General features: G+C 31.5%; 2 protein-coding genes across 2 annotated transcripts; one reads left to right on the top strand and one right to left on the bottom strand.

The window, feature by feature from the left end:
* On the top strand, window positions 1-1796 carry LOC140048699 (F-box/SPRY domain-containing protein 1-like). Its single transcript, XM_072093469.1, has 2 exons — window positions 1-582; window positions 1071-1796. Exons 1-2 carry the CDS (start codon window positions 1-3, stop codon window positions 1254-1256), a joined length of 768 nt encoding a protein of 255 aa, XP_071949570.1. The 3' UTR covers window positions 1257-1796.
* Window positions 1797-15702: 13906 nt separating this feature from the next.
* Window positions 15703-19175, bottom strand: LOC140049469 (uncharacterized). The gene is made up of 3 exons (XM_072094359.1): window positions 19093-19175; window positions 17523-17661; window positions 15703-16715 (listed from the first exon to the last, which is right to left on the bottom strand). Exons 1-3 carry the CDS (start codon window positions 19157-19159, stop codon window positions 16259-16261), a joined length of 663 nt encoding a protein of 220 aa, XP_071950460.1. The 5' UTR covers window positions 19160-19175; the 3' UTR covers window positions 15703-16258.
* Window positions 19176-19798: the final 623 nt, after the last annotated feature.

Genomic DNA, 19798 nt, shown 5'->3' with positions numbered 1-19798 from the left:
ATGGCTGTATCCTCATGGGCGGATCTTCCTAAAACTTGCTTAGAAATAATCTTTTCTCTACTGGATTTACCAGATCTTTTAAATGTTTCGCTTGTTTGTAAACACTGGCACAATCATCTAAATGATGAAGACAGTATGATCTGGCGGGTGCAATGTCTAAAAAGACTCGCAGAAGATGTTTTGAACGGAGACTTTCTGTCAAACGTCCCGACGTACAAATCTAAACTTCGAGCGCTCTACTACACTTGGAACCCGAACGATTGCTCACAAAATGTATTTGTAAAAAAGAATGGGTTTGTATTACATAGAAGTCCAGTTGCACAAAGTACAGATGGTGCAAGGGGAAAACGTGGCTTTGAAACGGGTCGACACACTTGGGAAATTTGGTGGGAAGGTCCACTTGGAACGGTAGCTGTTGTCGGCATTGCAACCAAAGATGCCCCGATGCAATGTCCTGGCTACACAGGATTACTTGGTAGCAATGACAAAAGCTGGGGCTGGAATCTTGTGGACAATTTTCTTTTACACAATGGTGACCAACAAGGAAATTTCCCCCAGTGCAATAATCCACCGAAATATGAGGTATGAAGCCCATTTATTATTTCTTTAATCGCTGTTCTTAATAATAAAACTTGTTTGTAGCCTAGTTCAAATTACAGGGTTTAGGATTGTTCGCATATATTTTGGTTTGTGATCAAATTAAAATTTTATTACTTTTTATTTGTTTTGTACACATTGTATATGGAGCGCAAAAAAGATAATGAATTGTGGGGAAAGCCAGGCTAACCCTCAAAACTCAAGAAAACACAGAAAATAATAAAGTTACACACAGTACCGGTACATAAACATACATAGAAAGAATGTATATTAATGGGGAACCTTCCCTTAAAGAACCTAACTGTAAACCTCTCGAATCCTGAACCTTCCTTTCCACTCACAAGAAAGGAAATCAAACAAAGTGACTGTCCTATCCAGTTAACATCATCCTATGTCCTGTTAATTACCAGTCATTATAAAATGTTATACAGTCACTATGAATACAGATTAAAACTGGAAATTATTTTCCTCAGGTTGGAGAACGAATACGGGTTATACTGGATATGGAAGACAATTACTTAGCATTTGAACGAGGGTATGAATTTATGGGAGTTGCATTCCGCGGCCTTCCAAATGAAACTCTCTACCCAGCCATATCGGCTGTGTATGGCAACACAGAAGTAGCCATGGTATATTTAGGAGAACCTGTAGATGGATGATGCATTGTTTATTGTACCATGAACTTATTCCCAGTCTCAGGAATAACTTTTAAGTAAAAATGGAAAAGTATTATGGACATTGATCCATAACAATTGATGTTGGGCCAAATAAACTTGTTCATCATATCAATCATGTAAAATATGACCGGAAAGAAGATTTAAAATGTATTGATCTGTAGGAACAATTTTAATTGCAAAATACCAGAAATTGAAAAAAAAAAAAACCTTGTTAATGCTGAATTAAAAGTCCTATGAGTTTAGAGTTTGTCAGCACTCTTGGGAGTTCAGAGGACAAAGCAGCGCTATAATATAACGCGGATATGACTAAAAGAAGAATCAATCCAATGACCTTGCAAACATTGATAGAACAGCAACCACAGTATCGCTTTAAACATGCATGTGAAAAGGTAGGCCTACAGTACTGCAGTGGAGGGTTAAATTCTAAAAGGATGTTGTGTGCCCTGTTTTCACAACCTAAGACAATTTTTCATGGGTTTTGAAATTGTCTTTGATATTTTCAGTGGTTTATTTAACATTTGAATATCAGTTTTATTGTCTTCATATAAATTTCTAGTATAGATTTACACATTATACAATAAAAAAAACATTACAAAATGAATCTAGGTTGCAGTCTAAAATGGTTTCGAAATGAGAATTATGTACTTATGTAATTCTTAAGTACAACAACACCTTGTCCAGCTTTATCCTTTTATAGAGAATATACACACTAATGCTTCCTGCCAAAACAATATACCATTCGGTAGATTTCCTGACGCACTCTGTATTAATATTAAGTTACCTGTCAGGTTCCGCTGGCTGTATCATACTGTAGGGCCTGTTTAGTGTTCGCCCAAAAATCAAGTCCGGCAAATTAAGCAAAGTACCGAATTATTGATATACAGTATGTCAACTAATCTAAGTACAGAAAAGTCCAGCAATGTCTGGTCTATGATTTTAATGGCTAGGCCTATTCTACTACTCATACTACGTATTTATTTTATGTATAATTTTCTTGCCCCAATCTTGCTGGCAAAATCGGTGTGTAATATTTTTCACTCTGCGACCTAATTTATGGATAACTGTGACAGATGACTGTATTATCCACAGAGTGTACACTAGTTATGTTCTAGCTATTCATCAAGGCCTGACATGAGGTCAAATTGAGACTGGTTGCGTTTTGAAATGGTTTTTGGTGATCAAGATCAGTTCTTTTTTGATTACCCATTTCTACATTATTGGAAAGAATTACAATCTTGAAAAATGGGTTTTAAATAGAATAGTTCCCATTGCAAGGATCCTTGTTGAATTATTATTTAATATAAGGTTTTTTTTAATTATAGATTATGGCCTAATTAAGTTAAATGTTGATGCTAATAGTAATACAGTACAGTATCATGATACTGTACTTAAAAGTCAACAAACATTTTTTACAACAGTTACAGTATGTTGACAAAACAAATTTGAATATTTCCAAAAGCGATCACAGTTTCAATTAAATTAGGCGCTTAGTTTAACTGACATTGCATTGGATTTTTAATGGTAAAAAAAACTAAAATAAAATTTATTGTTCAGATTAAAGTATAAATAGAATGGATTAATATATTTTTTAAGGTACAAACAGTTAATTGATTTTTGAAATTATGTACTTAGGATTCAAATTCAAATTCAAATATTCTTTATTCATCCTCTATCATGAAAATATACAACAACAATATATGAGAACATAAAAAAGATGAAAAGGAAACACATAAAAACTCAAAAGAGCTTGATTAGTTGTGTCCCCCTATGTCCCTAACTAGCCTAAAAAACTAAAACATAAATAATAAAAAAGCTAAATCCTGCAACAAGTATAATTTTTAAAATTATTTGTAAAATGATAATAAATGTTCTTTAAACAATGATTTAAATATATATATTGATTTGGTACTTTGTAGTTCGTAATTCAAGTCATTCCACAATTTGGGTCCCACACATGACACAGTATGCGTTTACAACTTAATTCTGGAGACATTCCCAGATTTAACTCTGTCATTAATCAGTTCTTAGTTTTTAATTGCTGTCTGCCTGATTTTAACGGAGCTTTTGAGACTAGAGTTTACCTGGCAAATTTGCAGGATACTGTAATGGGCAATTCCATGGTCACTCGCATTACACATTACAGTCATTTTTGTTAGTCTAAGCTTTGTACTTTCTATACTAATTGGATTTTTAAGTCAATGTTTTATATGAACATACTTTAGGTGCAAGTCTTTAATAAAATACTATAAAAAAAATTGTATGTCTTTTACTTCGACAATGACGCCATTGCGAAATTCTGTCACACGCATTACACAAAAAGGACACAACAAAAATTTGATTAGATTTGATAAGAACGTGTCCTTAAACTAAAAATATATGAATCAAAAGATCTTATATTTTTAATTGCTGTACTTTCAAAGTATAAAATAGGATAATAAAAAAATTCAACATTACATAGATTTTAAAAATATTTTACATTTTAACAAAAAAGTCCCGTCACTCGCATTACTGTCACTCGCATTACCGTAAGAAGTGAACTTAGTATTTACTAAGCAAAGCAGAAAGAAAAGTAGACAATAATTAAATAATGCAACATTAAACCACTCAAAGAATGTTATATCAATTTTCAAGTAAAAACTTTTATTTCAACTCATTTGGATGAAGTTCTAAAGGACATCATCTATTTTGAACACTAACAGAACATCTTGATTTTTTACAAACACAGTAACAGAACACTTATACGGTCACTAAAAATGAAAATAGAAAATTCAAACAGCCATTTTACAAATTATGGAACTCAAAGTTCTTCGCAAACCAGCATCAAGCATTCTTTTTGCCCTGGTAGTGGCTTTAGCAAAGCCATAGCACTTCTAAAAGGTGATGGCCCGTCTGATGCCAAAGCAGCCTTCTTTGCTCTGAACTAATAGCCACACGTTTTCTATTAGCAACTTTAAGAGCATCAATCTTCTGCTTCTTCAAAGCTGGTGGCAGAGCTAGAATTTTCTCTTTTCTTTTACTTTTTTACTTCTTTTCGAAATTTCATTTTGTTTGTTTCTGTATGAGGTGTATTTTCCCTCGGCTTTCAGTTTTTCTAGGTACTTTCTCTGTCGTTCGGCCATTTCTAAAGGCAGGATGCAAATGTGAATGATAATTTAAAATTATTTTTAAATAATAAGCAATTATATATTTTGTTTTTAAAACTACAATGCTTTAGACCTGGTGGTTTAAAATATGCCTAGTAAATAATAATATATAAATAATAATATATAAATAAATTATTATAGCCTTAGGCCTATGCGGTGTTTTCAAATTATAGAATTTGAAATAATTAACACTAACAATATAAGAAAAAAAAACTTAAAAATTGTGATTAAATATAAATGTATACTTATTCTTACCTTCTTATCTTCACAAAAGATTGTACCAAATTTGTTAAATCTCACCAGATTTAGTGTTTTTTATTTAATGAGCTCTTATAATGATTTGATTTTTCAAATGATTTAACTGCAAAAAGGTCGTTGCTAGGGATTGTGCCCTCAACAAACCTAATGCTATAATTATTATACTGTAGTGCCTCCAAATAAGGGCCAAATCACACATTGTATTATGAAATTAATGTATATACTAATTCTGGGACTAATTCATAACTAATGATAGATTAATTACTATTTTACTTTACAAAAAAAAGAGTTTTAGTAATGTCACTCGCATTACATTGTCCATTTTTTAACGTCACTCGCATTACATGTCACTCGCATTTCACTTTTCAATGTCTCAACAATTTTGTATTTACGGGGATTTTTTATTTTTATTTGTCAAATTTTAATTGTTCAAAGTAGTATAGCTAAATTATAAAATTTCATTAAAAAAAATTATCATCATGATGGTATAAAAAAAAAAAATCATTTTTTTTGTCACTCGCATTACATACCCTAATATATAACAGAATATACACAGCACTCCTATATGGGATATTCAACATTTGTAGTTATATCATATTTTCCATATATCTTAAGTGTACTACCGTATTACTTAGACATGTTACTTTATAAATATTGCTTTGTTGGGAAAATAATAATCAGTTAACGTAATTACCTATTTTTCACACCTAAAAAAAAATATATATTCAACATTGAATAAACGTAATTTTTTGGCTGCAAAAAGTCATAAATGAATTGAAAAAGTTAAAAACCTAGTTCCCACATATTCAAAGAGTAACATAAACACAAATTTTGAGCTGACTAATTAATTTGAATTTTTTTGGTCATGTCCATGTTTGCATGGAATTGCCCTAATGGTACATATGATCATTTGATACTGCTAACTGTAGTGTCCTTTCAGATGTTAAAGAAAGAATCAAATTATGTTACTTTTCTCAACAAATTTCACCGCAACAAATTATTACGGTATCCAATGCCTTGTTTTTCGTACTGTACTGTACGTAAAGATTGAATAAGGCATTTTGTTCTTTTTAGTTTTTTTTTAATCGGCATGTTTTTGTAAACACAACCATTACAATATTCTACAAAGTGTCAAGTTTTTTGCAACTTTGTTTCTGTTCAGTATGTTTTTTATTAAGAGAATTAATTACTCATCTCATTACAATTATTAAATATTCCGGTAAATAATCCTTCATATCTTCTTTTGCATTAAGATAAATACTCGGCTGTCATTAGGATTGTGCACTTGATTTCAAATCATTCAATTTGTATTGACTACTGTATGTTCAAATGTTGTACTGTATTTCTTCAATACCATAAAATGTGATTTAGTGTGTATTTTTTACTACATTTTATTAGTGTACAATTACGTCTGTCTGTCACCGTACAGTTAGTACTTTTCTCTCAACTGTTTCAAATCTATTTCAATCTACACACAAACTATACACATCCCATCCCACAGGATTTAAATGAAACATTATAAATTGCAGTCATCGTGTACTGTACATAGCTTCACTTCTGTCACTATCACATAATTTGTATTCTGGACGCCTACATACTGAAATGCATGTCATACTAAATTGATTTTCTCTGCCTGCAGTACTTTTGTATACAAATGTATTATTTCCAACAATTGTAATTGCTTGCATGCGACATGTTTTGATTTTATATTTCCAATGAATTTTTGTTTTCTATAGAAATATTTTCAAGTGGGCCAAATATGTAAATTAAATTCCATTTTTGTAAATGCTTGTGTAGAACACTTAGATTTTACTTAGTGACTTTGTAATGACTGTTATTATGAATGCAACAGTGCATTGTAGGCCTACAGACTTACAGTACTTTAGTATTAAATTGTAATGTAATAGTAGTGCACACTTATAGGCTGTGGTCGGACGTAAAATCAGTTACATGTGTAATCAGTGATTGTTCGGAAGAACAATTTACACGTGGAAAATACCCAGCAGGGTCATATTTCATGCATCTCTTTACACTATTTAAAGGTAAAATTGCTCCTTATCTTGCGGTAAATCAGCTTGCGGTTTAAGGTGTAATTGAAAAATCCACCTCATGAGGTGGATTTTTGAAACAGCAGATTTATTTCAAATTGTACACCACACGCAACCATTACACACGGGATGTTAGATTATTTTAATGTTCAAACATGGTTTGTAGAGCATTTGCCGATCTTCAACATTTAGCTCTGTGGTAAAACTCAGAATATGTTTTATATTAAAAGACAATGCAGTCTTGAAAATGTTAGAAAAATCATCGTCAACTAGTAATTGAACATTATTTGTATCCAAATTTACATTAGGATGAAATTGAACTATTTAGCCCCAATTTATAAATTCGAAGATATAAGATTTCAAACAGTTTATTCCCCATAACGTCACCATACAGGTGTAACTATTCCAATGTTACAATGCATTGCAACAGCAATTTAAATATGATGATGCATCTTCAGTACCCTGTAAAAGGATCTGGAATAACAAATTTAATTGTTGAGGTACTTTGGTGTTGGTTATTAAACTTAAATTACTGTACCCATAATTTTATTGAATAATATTTTTCATAAAAAAAATACTCCTAACTTTAAAATGTATATTTTTTTCTACTAATGTTTTAGTCATGTTTGATTGTGAATTGACCTTTGCCCTACATTAATTCACCCTTGTATTTGATTCAAGATCTACTTTACCTGGATTTTGATGTGTTTTTGAATTTACAGTAATACATACAGTAGAGTAGTATGCAACTTGGAGCCATTGGAATTAGGATTTTAAACCAATTTAGGTGTATTGATTCTTATTCAATTTAAATATGATAAGAGCACTTAGTGTCAAGAAAAGGTGTTTACAGTTAATCATATTCTTGACCGTTGCAGCTCAAGTAATATATGATTTTTCATTATGGAAGGATTTTATCGTGGATATTATGTCTTTAATTCTTTTTTTCCCATAATAATATTTTTTCATAATCATAAGCCCCCAGATGTACTGTAATGTTAGTCAGCGGTATTGCGATACTGTAATTCATGATAACTGGCTTTAATGTTTGGAAGAGAGTCGTGCTTTCTGTTATTTTTGTCTGATAGTGGTACAGTATCTTAAAATACAGCACACACAATCAACAAGTTCAGTTTAGATCACCCAAACTTATGTAAATGCTTACTCTACTACTTATGCAGATAAATAATCAAGGTCAAAGTTTAAAAAGAGATGTAAATTTGCAAATTCTAAATTAATGTTAGTACTGTACAATAATGTAGACAACTGGTTCATGTCTGCAATCTTAACATTTCAGTACAGATATATAAATTAATTTTTTATTTACACAATTTCCGTTAAATTTGCCTTATTCATCGTTGAATACCCATTGGAATGGAAGATCAATGAATTATTCAAAATGTTTGCATGTTTCCCTTCTGGGCAACAAACAGATAGTTGTAATTATTGTCTTCAGGCATTTTAGTTTTTGCTATGCATGTCACTGAGTGTAGACTAGTGGACTGTAACATTTCTTATTAACAGCAAACCATGTACTCTGTATTGTGAGCAGTATTAAGATGACAATGTTACTGTACTTAAATTATACTGTACTTCTTTTCAAGGTTTTACAGTAAGTATGCATCAATACCTGTATAAACATATTAAGAGATTGCTTTCTATCTAAATCAATGATTATCCCACAACCACATACTGTATTTTAATGAATTCATATTAGGAACATTGTAAGATGAACTAACACCTAAATAAAATATTAGTTTAATGTAAAAGATGCATTAATTGAGCTTTTCTCCTTACTACAGTAAACTACAGTAAACTGTAGGTGGTCTATAATTTTTTCCATTTAAAATTATCCATTCATATAGTATTGAAATGTACAGTAAAATTAAGTCAATACACAAGCAATCCTGTTGCATGTTTGTGACATCAAGCAAAGTGAGAGGGGACATGCAAAACATCTGTATTAGATATCATTTTGAAGTTTATTGTAATCGCTAAAGAAATTTGTCCACTAAATTGAATGTAAATTATTTATAGTTGCACATTAAATATCTTGTTTGAAGGGATTAAGGCATATAAAGCAGTTCTTAACTATGACGACAACAGCAGAACATGAAATAAGCTAGACATTTTTATTACATGTCTTTTAACAAATTTAGAAATAAAATGTCTGTTTTATACGGTAACCATAGAACCATATTATAAAATGGGTATACAGTATAAGGCTACTAAAATATATTACTGAACTATCCTAGAAATTCTGAAATATCTGAATTATTTATTATGTCATGATCATCGAATACCACTAGATTGTACTGTAATCATGCGAAAATAGATTTATTAATATTATTATAAAATTAATGAAATAGTAGTACAGTAGGTGACTTAATTATTAAATGGAATTAGAAGATTGGTTGGTCATAGATCAGGTCTTTCAAACACATTCCCAAGAAATATTTCATACAAAATTGAGATACAAAATTCAATTGGCAATCTAATTAATTGCAAGTTCACCGAACCACTGATTTCCAAAATCAATGGCGTGTGATTGATTGTATATTTTCTATTTACTGTACTGTATCACACATTCCTGGCTGTATGCTATAAAGGCTGGCATCCTAATTTTTATGGTAAAATTGAAGTTTTTCATCTTTCTCACAGTATTTGAGATTTTTGTTATTTGTTATTTCTTTTATTTTGATAACTGAATAAAATAAAATGCTGTTATTCTTGCCAATGCTGTATAATCAGTATACCCATTCAGTCCAGACATCTACATACATAGTGGCCAAATCTGGCATAATTATGCCGTCCGGCATAATTTTGACCCATCTGGCATTTATGCTAGGCATAATTTTAGGAAATCTGGCATAATCTGGCATAATTCGAAAAACGCAAACATACAACATATTTACCACGATTTAGCATATTATCTGGCATAATTGCGAAAAAAATCTGGCATAATTTGTACACAATCTAGCATAATTTGGCTGAAAACCAGAAGAGCTTTTTTTGTTTTTTTTTTTGTTTTTTTTTTTTTTTGGCTTCCCACCTTTGTGGTACATAAAACATACACATAAACCGCCCTCTTATTCACTGTTTTGGTGCACTTTTAGCCTTAATTGTGTCTGGCATAATCTGGCATAATTTTGTGCTGCCACCTAGCATAATTTCATTTCGCTCGCTGGCCACACTGTCTACATATACATTAGATGAGTTTCTATAATTTCCTTATTTGACTTAGACATTTGTATTAATTAATTTTACTACATTGAATACTACATTCTCTATACAGTACTGTAGTTGTATTTACCGGTGACATACCCATTTGATCAGTGTCAATATCCCTTTGATTCCTCTGTTACAAGGTCAATCTAATACCTGTAGGTACAAATTTAACTATTGGTCCACTTTGAAATGGAAATTGATTTTGCTTGGCATTATTAAGACAATAAAACAAAAACAATCAAATTTCAAAAGGCAATGTTAAAAGACTATACTGTAGGCCTACACATGTTAAAAAACTGTTAAAATATTATTTAAAATGCAGATTGCCAAAACGGCATACCGGTAGGTGCCATAGAATAACCAGATCAAGAAATTTCAAAATTCAACTACTGATAGTAATGGTCAATTTCCTCCTTTGGAATACACCCCTATTCAGAGGCCAGTGCTGAAGGTGTCCCCTGCACACTTGTTTAGGACACCTGGGAATACCTGTAACTGTATTGTTGTAGCTTACAAAATAAATTTAATTTGGTTTACATAAAATTTAATGTGCTGAATTGATAAGCATATTCTTCAACCCAACAGGTATCAATTCCTAGGATTTATAGTCTGCATACAGAGGTCACATGACCATTGCCCATGCTGATTAAAGTATTGCTTTTTAGGATTGTTGGATTTTAGTATTAAATTAGTGAATAATTTATGTAATAAAATATACACAGTATTTCACTTTTATTAAAATACTCATTTGTGATCGCCTTTTTTAAAATGAAATTTCAGAACGTTTTTGTTGACTAAAAATTGTTTGTTGGTTGACTAAATATTGTTTATTTGTTGATTAAACAATTTGGTTTTTTTTTTCACCAAACACTGTCTATTTTTTCAACAAACATGGTTTATTTTTTCACCCAACAATCTTTATTTTTTCACCCAACACTCTTTATTTTTTCACCCAACACTCTTTATTTGCTGACAAAACACACATTTTTTAATTATGCAGATGATCGGGATGTGTGGTTACAAATTAAAGGTCTCCCATTGAGAATCAGTATTTCATAAGTGTGAAAGAAAATTTTAAATAAAGAGTTAAATTTATATCAAAGAAACGTACTTGAGATTCTAACCTAACGATTTGAGGCTTCTTGCAACTCTGCTGCTAAGAATTGTGCATTTTGGCAAACAATTCCTTTAGGCACCAAACTGACAGTTTAATGGTGTATTTAATTCAGTAATGTAGTCATCTAATTCTGTTGCAAGAAAAGGTATAAAAAGTGAACATGACAGTTAACTGTAAATGTTAGCATTACAGTACACACACATTTGTACTACTATTTTATGCACTGTGTATATTGTGATGTGTTTTTATTAGGGTACATAGGAAGGTGGGCAGCAGTGCTGTGATCCACCTGCTGCAATCTCCTTTCTCAAACTAGGCATATATAAGATGTATTGTCCCCTGAAAAATATTTTTTAAATTAAATAAATGCGATTTTAATCTTATATTATAGTCTAAACAAAATTTATTTACCTAAAAAAACTGTAATTTTAAAGTCGGATTCAATTAATCTTCATTTTTCATGTTTTTGGGGACAACACATCTTTAAACAGTATCTAGAGTATTAATATCAGGGAGGAGTTGAATTGTTTTCACTTTTCCTTGCTATTATCTAATGTACTCTCGACCACTTTGTTTGTTCATTTGATAACTTCTGCATTATTTAATGTACAGTACAGTATTGATATTGTTAACTATTTTTTTATATGACATGGAAATGTAAAATTAAAAACTGTAGATTTATTTTGTCCCATACAAGTTAAAAGATATTTTTGGTTGGGTATCAACTGAAACTATGCAAAAGAAAAGAGTTTGAATGACTGTGTATTAGGGTAGAAGAAGAGAAATCGGGTAAAAGGTTGTATTGTAAGTACTGTCAAATCTAAAATATTTGATTATTCATAAAAGATATGTACAAAATATTATATAATTATTCATGATTATGATTCACAGCTTTAGAGAGAATTGCATAATAAACCAAATATTACATTAGATGAAGAAACACAGTTATTATTAATGTTGCATAAATACTATTATTACCATTTGTATGTGTATGTTAAATCTTCTATTGTGTGTGATATTAATACTGTAATATTACATTAAATTTACTATTAATTATTTTCATAGATATTATTACTGAAATTGTAATATTGTAATTATTATTGTAATATTAATGAATAATGATTTTTTTAACATCATGAAATTGTTGATATTCTTGTTAATTAAAAATTTACTATTAAAATGCACAATATTACTGTATATAGGTTCTGATTTATTATTATTACTGATAATTATTAAATTTTCTCTCTAAATTCTTGTACTGTAAAATTATAATGTAAAGGTTAAATCATGTGTTGCATAATTATTATTAAATGTTAATTCTTAAATTGTATAATTGTAGTTTAATAGTTATTTGTTGGGTATTTATACTGTAGACTGATAACAAACAAGCATCTTAAGGACAGTAAACAAGTGACTTAACTTTCTATCTGTAATAAATTTTATATCTGATGTACTGTACTAGAGAAGCACAGTGGGACAATACATTATACTTGCTAAATGTAATACAGTGAAACTCCTAATGGAGCACCCCTACAGTAAAGGAATAGAATGAGGAGAAATTATATGTTTTAACACTTACGCTAACCTCTCTTCAAATGGCTTCCCATGTCACTATATGGTTGGGTCATGGAGGTGTCCCCATGAGGTGTACTACTGTATCCACCCAGTGGGTTAAACTAGAAGAAGCCCCTTTCTCAATGAATCTCCTACTGCAGTCGTATGTTACAAAGAGTTTAACTAAGGAAAGTTTAAACAAAAACACAGTGGGCATTTAGCAAACACCTTTCTCAATGAATCTCCTACTGCAGTCGTATGTTAAGTCTAAGAGTTTTACTAAGGAAGGTTGAAACAAAAACACAGTGGGCATTTAGCAAACACCTTTCTCAATGAATCTACTACTGCAGTCGTATGTTAAGTCTAAGAGTTTTACTAAGGAAGGTTCAAACAAAAACACAGTTAGCATTTTAGCAAATGAAGGTTAAAACGGAAAGAAAGATAAATTTATTATTCATTTTGCCCTTAAGTAGTACTGTAAATTGCAAATGTAATGTCAAAATAATCTTTTAAAAAAATCCCAGGGTGTTATTTAATATGTGTCTTTTAAAGATTATTATTATAATCTTTTACTTATTGTATATTCTTGTTGTATTCTTTTTATCAATAGTTTAAAATGTGTTTAGTTATTAATTAATAATAATTGTACAGTTGTAGAATACTCTAAAAGAAATTATAAATGATCTGTATATTTTGGCTACATTTACAGTGGTTTACAGATTATTTTTCACAAATTGTAAGCAGGATATTAAATAGATATTATAAGGTAATTCTGTTTGTGTAGTGTTGATATTTTTGTCTTATTGTTCTTTTGTTTAGTACAATGTGATGCACCTTGAAATTAATATTGATTTTGAATGAAGTTAATTACTGACAGTGTGGTTGACCTTTTCAATATCATAAATTGTTGTGCCCCCTCTATAGTTCATGAATTATCTGTGTTGTCCAAATCCGGCTACTACGTCCTTATGCTAGGATGAATGCTACCTTGGTCGTTTATGATAGACCTAAACTAACCAATTGACATTCATTGTTGTGAATACAAAATATCTCCTTCCAATTGAGACCACTGTACCGCAGACCCATGATCGCCTATCGTTTACATTAATTTGCTGTATCTATTTAAAGATGTATTGTCCCCCTGATAAAATAATTCTTAACAAAATGTTTGATGAATATGCCATTTTAATGTAACATAATAGTTATCCACTTCGACCAAAATTGGATCGGAAAAAAATGTATTTACCTGTAAAAACTGTTATTTAAAGCAAAAAATGGTCAAATTGGCTGCCAGCCAATAGGTTTTTGGTTGAATTTAACCATTTATCTTGTCATCTTGTAAATGAAAACATATTTTTTTTTTTCTACGGAAGTGATAACCTTTATTAAAACTACAAATAACATATTCAACGTCTGATTTAATTAATCTTAATTTTTCATGTTTTGAGGGACAATACATCTTTAAAGACTCCCTCTAATTATAGAACAAAGGCCGGATTGGGATAAACTCAATTTAACATTTTCCTTCATATTTTTTCCTCCTCCAATTAAAGATCATAAATTTGTATAATTGATCCATATTAGGTAGAACAGCCATATAGGAATTTTGAAAAAAAAATGCAGTTTAAATCCACACAAACGGACAGGACACGACATGTAATTCCCCTTTAAATAATAATTAAACAAGCACTTAGTGTCGGTCTTTAGTTGGAGGAGACCAAAGCTACTACAGACTATTAAAACCTGGGTCCCAAAAGTGGTCTGTATAATATTTTTATTTTTGTAAAAATAAAATCAAATTTTACTGTGCTAAGTCATTTTCCGTTAAAATATCTGATTATTAAATAAGTGATAGCCTACTTAAATTAACTTTAATTGAATAACGTTGTTGAAAACGAAGTTAGTAATGTTTATTTCTCTTATTACCATCTGAATACGTTTATTTTAACATTCGATGAATTAATGATAGCTCAGTAAACCCCGGCAAAAGCAATGTTAAGAAGAGAATCTATATAATTGCATAGCATTCTGGCGCCTCTGTGCACTCTATCGCCCTGCTTTGAATGAAGAGTAGACAATTTAAAATTCCTTATTGAATGGAAAGCCAGACTTGACATACAAACCTGTCGTCTTATTAATGTACCGTCAACATAAATTTTCTACACCGTTGCTCTCTGCTTCATAAACAAGACAAGTAAGAAGAATTAAGAAACCTAGAAAATGATTTGACCGTCTGTAATGATTATGACCTATGAGCATTATTTATAAATGCAAATTATGAAAACAAATTAAGATAGCCGAGAGTGCCATCGATTCACAGAATCACAGAATAAATACACATACATTATAGGTTATCATGATTATTATCATAATCTTTGTAAAATGTCATTAATTATATGACGTCATCATCATTTTAATTCCTCCTGTTTTCTCCTCCCTGACGTCACCGTCAACACCCAAATCACCATAAATGGACGTGCCATCATTTGGTAAAAATCATTATTTTCACCGCCATCACCAGAATTATCATCATCACTATACCACCATTTCTTTTGATCGTCGAGATCATTGGTATCGCATTGCAGGGCCGTAGCCACCAGTGCGGGTTGTTGTGTGACAAGACAAACTCATAGAATATTAATATATATATATATTATATATCAACGGAAATGTCACGAGTCTAAAAAGAAGAAACGGAGCGGAGGAGTGAACTAATAGTGAACTAGTCCACCGCGTGCACTTAATTACCCGTCCCATATAACCACCGGCCCTGAAGGGTTGTCACCATTTTCGTTGGCCAGTATCATCATAATCATCATCATCATCATCAACATTATCAGCAATAAGCATAATATAACCGTTCTTTATCGGCGACTTCAACAGGCCACTACCAGAATGCAAACATCATAATCACCGTATTTTTTTCATTTAGTTCAGACAAACAACGAAACAAATATAATACATAGGGCAAGTTTAGGTCGCCACCGTTGACAACATCATCATCAGAATAAAAATTGTAATAAACAATAATATAAAAAGAAACTCAAATACACATGTGTTCTATTCTAGTTAGCTATTTTTTTATATTACCGAGTTGTATTTTACATATTTTCAATTACCATGTTGGTTGAAAGAAAGTTCATCGTGAAAATTTTCTAATTAAAGAAAAGTCAAGCATTGACCAAACACGCAAGTTTAAAGATCATCTCCTCATAGGCGCGCCTAAGGTCTATTCTTTTTTTAAATTAAAAGAAGCTAAAGAAATGAAAAACTAGAACCCCTATTAAAGGGACACTTTCCTTTGAGTAAAATATCTTTCCAACACTACGGTAAAATCCCATTTAAGAGGACACATCATTGGGTCCCGAGGAAAGGCGTACATCCGTTAAATAGTTCTATTAATTATAATATACTTTTATGATTTATTCTCGAAAGTCCGTTGAATACTGAGTGTTCTCATTTACCAGCCGGTTTGCTCTATTTCAAATTTATAAAGATTACGGTGGTACATTTGCATTATTAATAATACAAATAATAATAGTAAATATACACATTTCTAATAAAGAGACAGAACACATTTTTGAGAATTCGACAGTATTACGAGAAAAATAAAATTTAAAAAAAACACTTTAATATTCAAAGACTGTCCTTGTCGTAATGAACATTATGACTAAAAATCAATCTCATTCGGCGTTTAATGGCATCGCCTACAGTAACTAATTCCGATTCTTGTTCGGCAATTTCCGCCGGATTACCGAGTTCATTTCTAATTTCTACTATTTGTGTATCAATATCCCTTTCAATCTTCTGTAATTCTTCTTCGCGTTCGCTGTCATTTTTTAGGCTTTCTTTCGCGGCAAGTGCCCTCTTTTGAAACTCCCACGTCATCCGTTTTAACTCGATTTCCAACTTGGGTTCTAGGTTGTCAAAAACGTAACCTTGTTTCTTCGTTTCAGGCTCATCTTCTGCAGCAATACTGAGTATCTGACGATTTAGAAACGTAAGAAATGATTCCTCGGGCTTTCCGTCAACTAATAACTGTCTATCTTCACTTCCTGGCGCCAACAATTTTTGCCCCGCTGCATTATTTTCACTGAAATGGATGGTGTATCAGATTTAATAAAACATGATTAAACAGGTATACGCTAAACTTCAATTGGCTATGCAGCTATATTTTTTTTGGAAGGAAACTCATCATTGAGTTATATAGCATTTTACATTACAAATTCAACGTTTAGAAGGATAATTTCATGTATATTATACAACTAGGTATAATTACATTAGATTTTTCTAAATCTTTTTTTCCCACCTGGGCTCACGAAAGAACGTAAAGGGCAACGCAGGACGTGATTTGACCAATCACAAGTGATGGATTATAAAAAAATAACGCAGTAAAAATGTGTATGATGAATAGTCGTTGTCATTGGTCAACTCGCTTGCGTTGTGTCTTGTCCTGGCAAGTTTTTAACCAAGCTTAGTCTACCCTGTGCATGATATATTAAGTTATTTATTAACAATTTTTTAATTTCTACACAATAAACATAATAACTATAATATTAATCTAAAAAATGTGTGAAAATCGTAAACCATTGTTTTTATTTATTTTATTTTTTTGCCTTTGTTGTGTCAAATATTCATCAATACAGACAAGAGTGTACACTACGACACTATTCTGATTTCGTTGTTGATTTCCTTCCCCTTTTAAAATGGGTTCCTTAACCATTGTACTATCTATAACATAATTTGTGATCCATGATTTAACCATCCCAGATGATGGCAAAATTCGACAATTTACAACCACATATTGTGAAAATGGTTCATCCAAATAACATTATACAACTGAATGCAATCAATAAGATGAAAATAACCCCGGAAAATAACGAAGACGGCAGCAACTTACATTGTTTGTTCCTTGGGATTTTTACCAACTCGGATATATTTGCTGACGCCCTCGATCTCATGGAATCCAACAACGCCACTGTCCATGTAAAACTCCGCGTTTACAGATGAACCAGAGTTACCGTCTGGGATCCTTGGGCCTGCAATTCATATTTATTCATTCATATTATAATTTTAAGTTTAAGTTTCATAATATTGATTTACATACTTTGAAATGAAGAATAATAATATGCAGCTGAAATTTAATAAAGTCACAGAATTAAGGCAGATGGCCGAAAAGATAAAAAAAAAAGCAACAGCTTGTGGCACGATCGACCACATAAACTCTCGCCATTTAATTGTGGCGAAGGAGGTAATAAAGACTTGATGGAAAAGACAAGTACTGATCAAAATATATCTGGCTATATTTCGAAAAGATTTTTGATTTTAAAAATTACACTGTCAGAGGCAGAATCTAAAATCGAGATTAGAAGTTTATTCCACAATGTGTATCAGGAGTATTTTATATAATGTTAGAGTGAGTTATTTTTATTTGGTTGATAGGTAGGCCTACTGATTGACTTTTATCGTGTTTCTTTAGAGATCAGTAGATACGATTTATCCGTATATTCATACACAGCAAATTTAGGCATTAACTGCCTCTATTGCGAAGAAATGGGTGTTTATTTTCAGATAATGTTTAACATAACATGACCGTTCCTCTAAAACTATCTGTAAACATGAAACTAATCTGTATTAAACATTGGGAATGTGGCCTGCGCTACGTAACGATGAAGTAATGGTAATGGTTACCTTCCTTTGAATGTAGAGAGGCCCATTTACACTAAGGACGATAACGATCGTCGATTAATAGATAAATAATGGTAAACCTTCCTTTGAATGTAGAGAGGCCCATTTACACTAAGGACGATAACGATCGTCGATTAATAGATAAATAATGGTTACCTTCCTTTGAATGTAGAGAGGCCCATTTACACTAAGGACGATAACGATCGTCGATTAATAGATAAATAATGGTTACCTTCCTTTGAATGTAGAGAGGCCCATTTACACTAAGGACGATAACGATCGTCGATTTAATAGATAAATATGCATTTTTACTAGAAAAGGAAATCAAAACAGTTTTCATCCTAGAACTATACGGTATGTATAATCTTATATGCTGCCTTTGATAACAATATTTTTTTCCACATGTCCAATCAAACGCCATGATTATTAAAAGCAATAATATCGTGTTCCTGCAAAGATTGTATTGTTCTTATATTGATCATGACGTCATTTGATAGGATGTTTTAAAATATTATTTTATCAAAGAGACAATGAAACACTTTTTGTCACATGTATAAGATAAATGAAATGTTTATCTATTTATCGTTTTCGTCATATAGTGTCACATCCTTTAATTTCTGAGTCTATGATCGAGTTAGCTGGGAAAGTATCATTATTTTGAAGAAAAAGATAAGTTGCACGTAGGCCTACTTTTAACAGTTCGGTTCGTTCCATTCAAACAGCTAAACACTTTAATTTTTAATTATGAATATTGTTTACACTGGTGTGTACTGAATACTTACCAACTGGCAACGAAAAACACGGTGACAGACACATTATCGCCACACATAAGATATTCAAACTATGCATCTTGCTCGAAAACTGTATTTAAGACGATAAAATATTATAGTGTAACTGCTGGTTTTTACTCTAAATCAAACTTTATAAACTTTGTTTTCTGCCACAGGTTATAGTCTCTTGCGAACCGTCCGAATGGATGATATGAGAGTGTATATTAAATTATCACAATTGTATCACGTGGCAACTAGTGTGCAACATGTTTTACAATGACAATTGTTAAGAATGATTATAAATACAAAGTAGACCTATCACATTGCTGCCACTTATTGTAGTCTTTTGAAACAGAGACGTGGACATGACAACAGCTGCGGCGTGACTGGTTTGTCAGAGACCAGTACGTAATTTGTATAGAATGACCAGAACAGAAAAGATAATTATATATTGCGTAAGAGTATTTTATTTCGTAATGCACAGTCGTACGCGTGAGAAATTACGTGAGATCCCACTCGACTCATGTGTGGTTTTATGTGTGGTTGAGTTTTATTTATGCTGGTTATGATTTCATCCAATGTCATAGCGTAAAACAAGTTTTACTAAGACCTAGAGGAAGATATACTCTCGTTTTTGGTACGGTAGCCAAGCCTACACCCGATGAATCGTGGGAAAAAATCGAATCTGTAAGAGGCCACTTCATTGGAGTTAGGCATA

Source organism: Antedon mediterranea, chromosome 5 (assembly GCF_964355755.1).
Source record: "Antedon mediterranea chromosome 5, ecAntMedi1.1, whole genome shotgun sequence".
NCBI lineage: Eukaryota > Metazoa > Echinodermata > Crinoidea > Comatulida > Antedonidae > Antedon > Antedon mediterranea.
This window is presented reverse-complemented; position numbering and strand designations above follow the sequence as displayed.

What these genes read in the sequence shown, in the direction of transcription:
- LOC140049469 (XM_072094359.1), bottom strand. Translation starts at nt 19,159, where the DNA reads ATGCATAGTTTGAATATCTTATGTGTGGCGATAATGTGTCTGTCACCG. An exon ending in GTGTTTTTCGTTGCCAGTTG is followed by an intron (nt 17,662 to 19,092) that starts GTAAGTATTCAG and finishes TATGAATTGCAG; the next exon opens with GCCCAAGGATCCCAGACGGT. An exon ending in AATCCCAAGGAACAAACAAT is followed by an intron (nt 16,716 to 17,522) that starts GTAAGTTGCTGC and finishes CATCCATTTCAG; the next exon opens with TGAAAATAATGCAGCGGGGC.
- LOC140048699 (XM_072093469.1), top strand. Translation starts at nt 1, where the DNA reads ATGGCTGTATCCTCATGGGCGGATCTTCCTAAAACTTGCTTAGAAATA. An exon ending in ATAATCCACCGAAATATGAG is followed by an intron (nt 583 to 1,070) that starts GTATGAAGCCCA and finishes TATTTTCCTCAG; the next exon opens with GTTGGAGAACGAATACGGGT.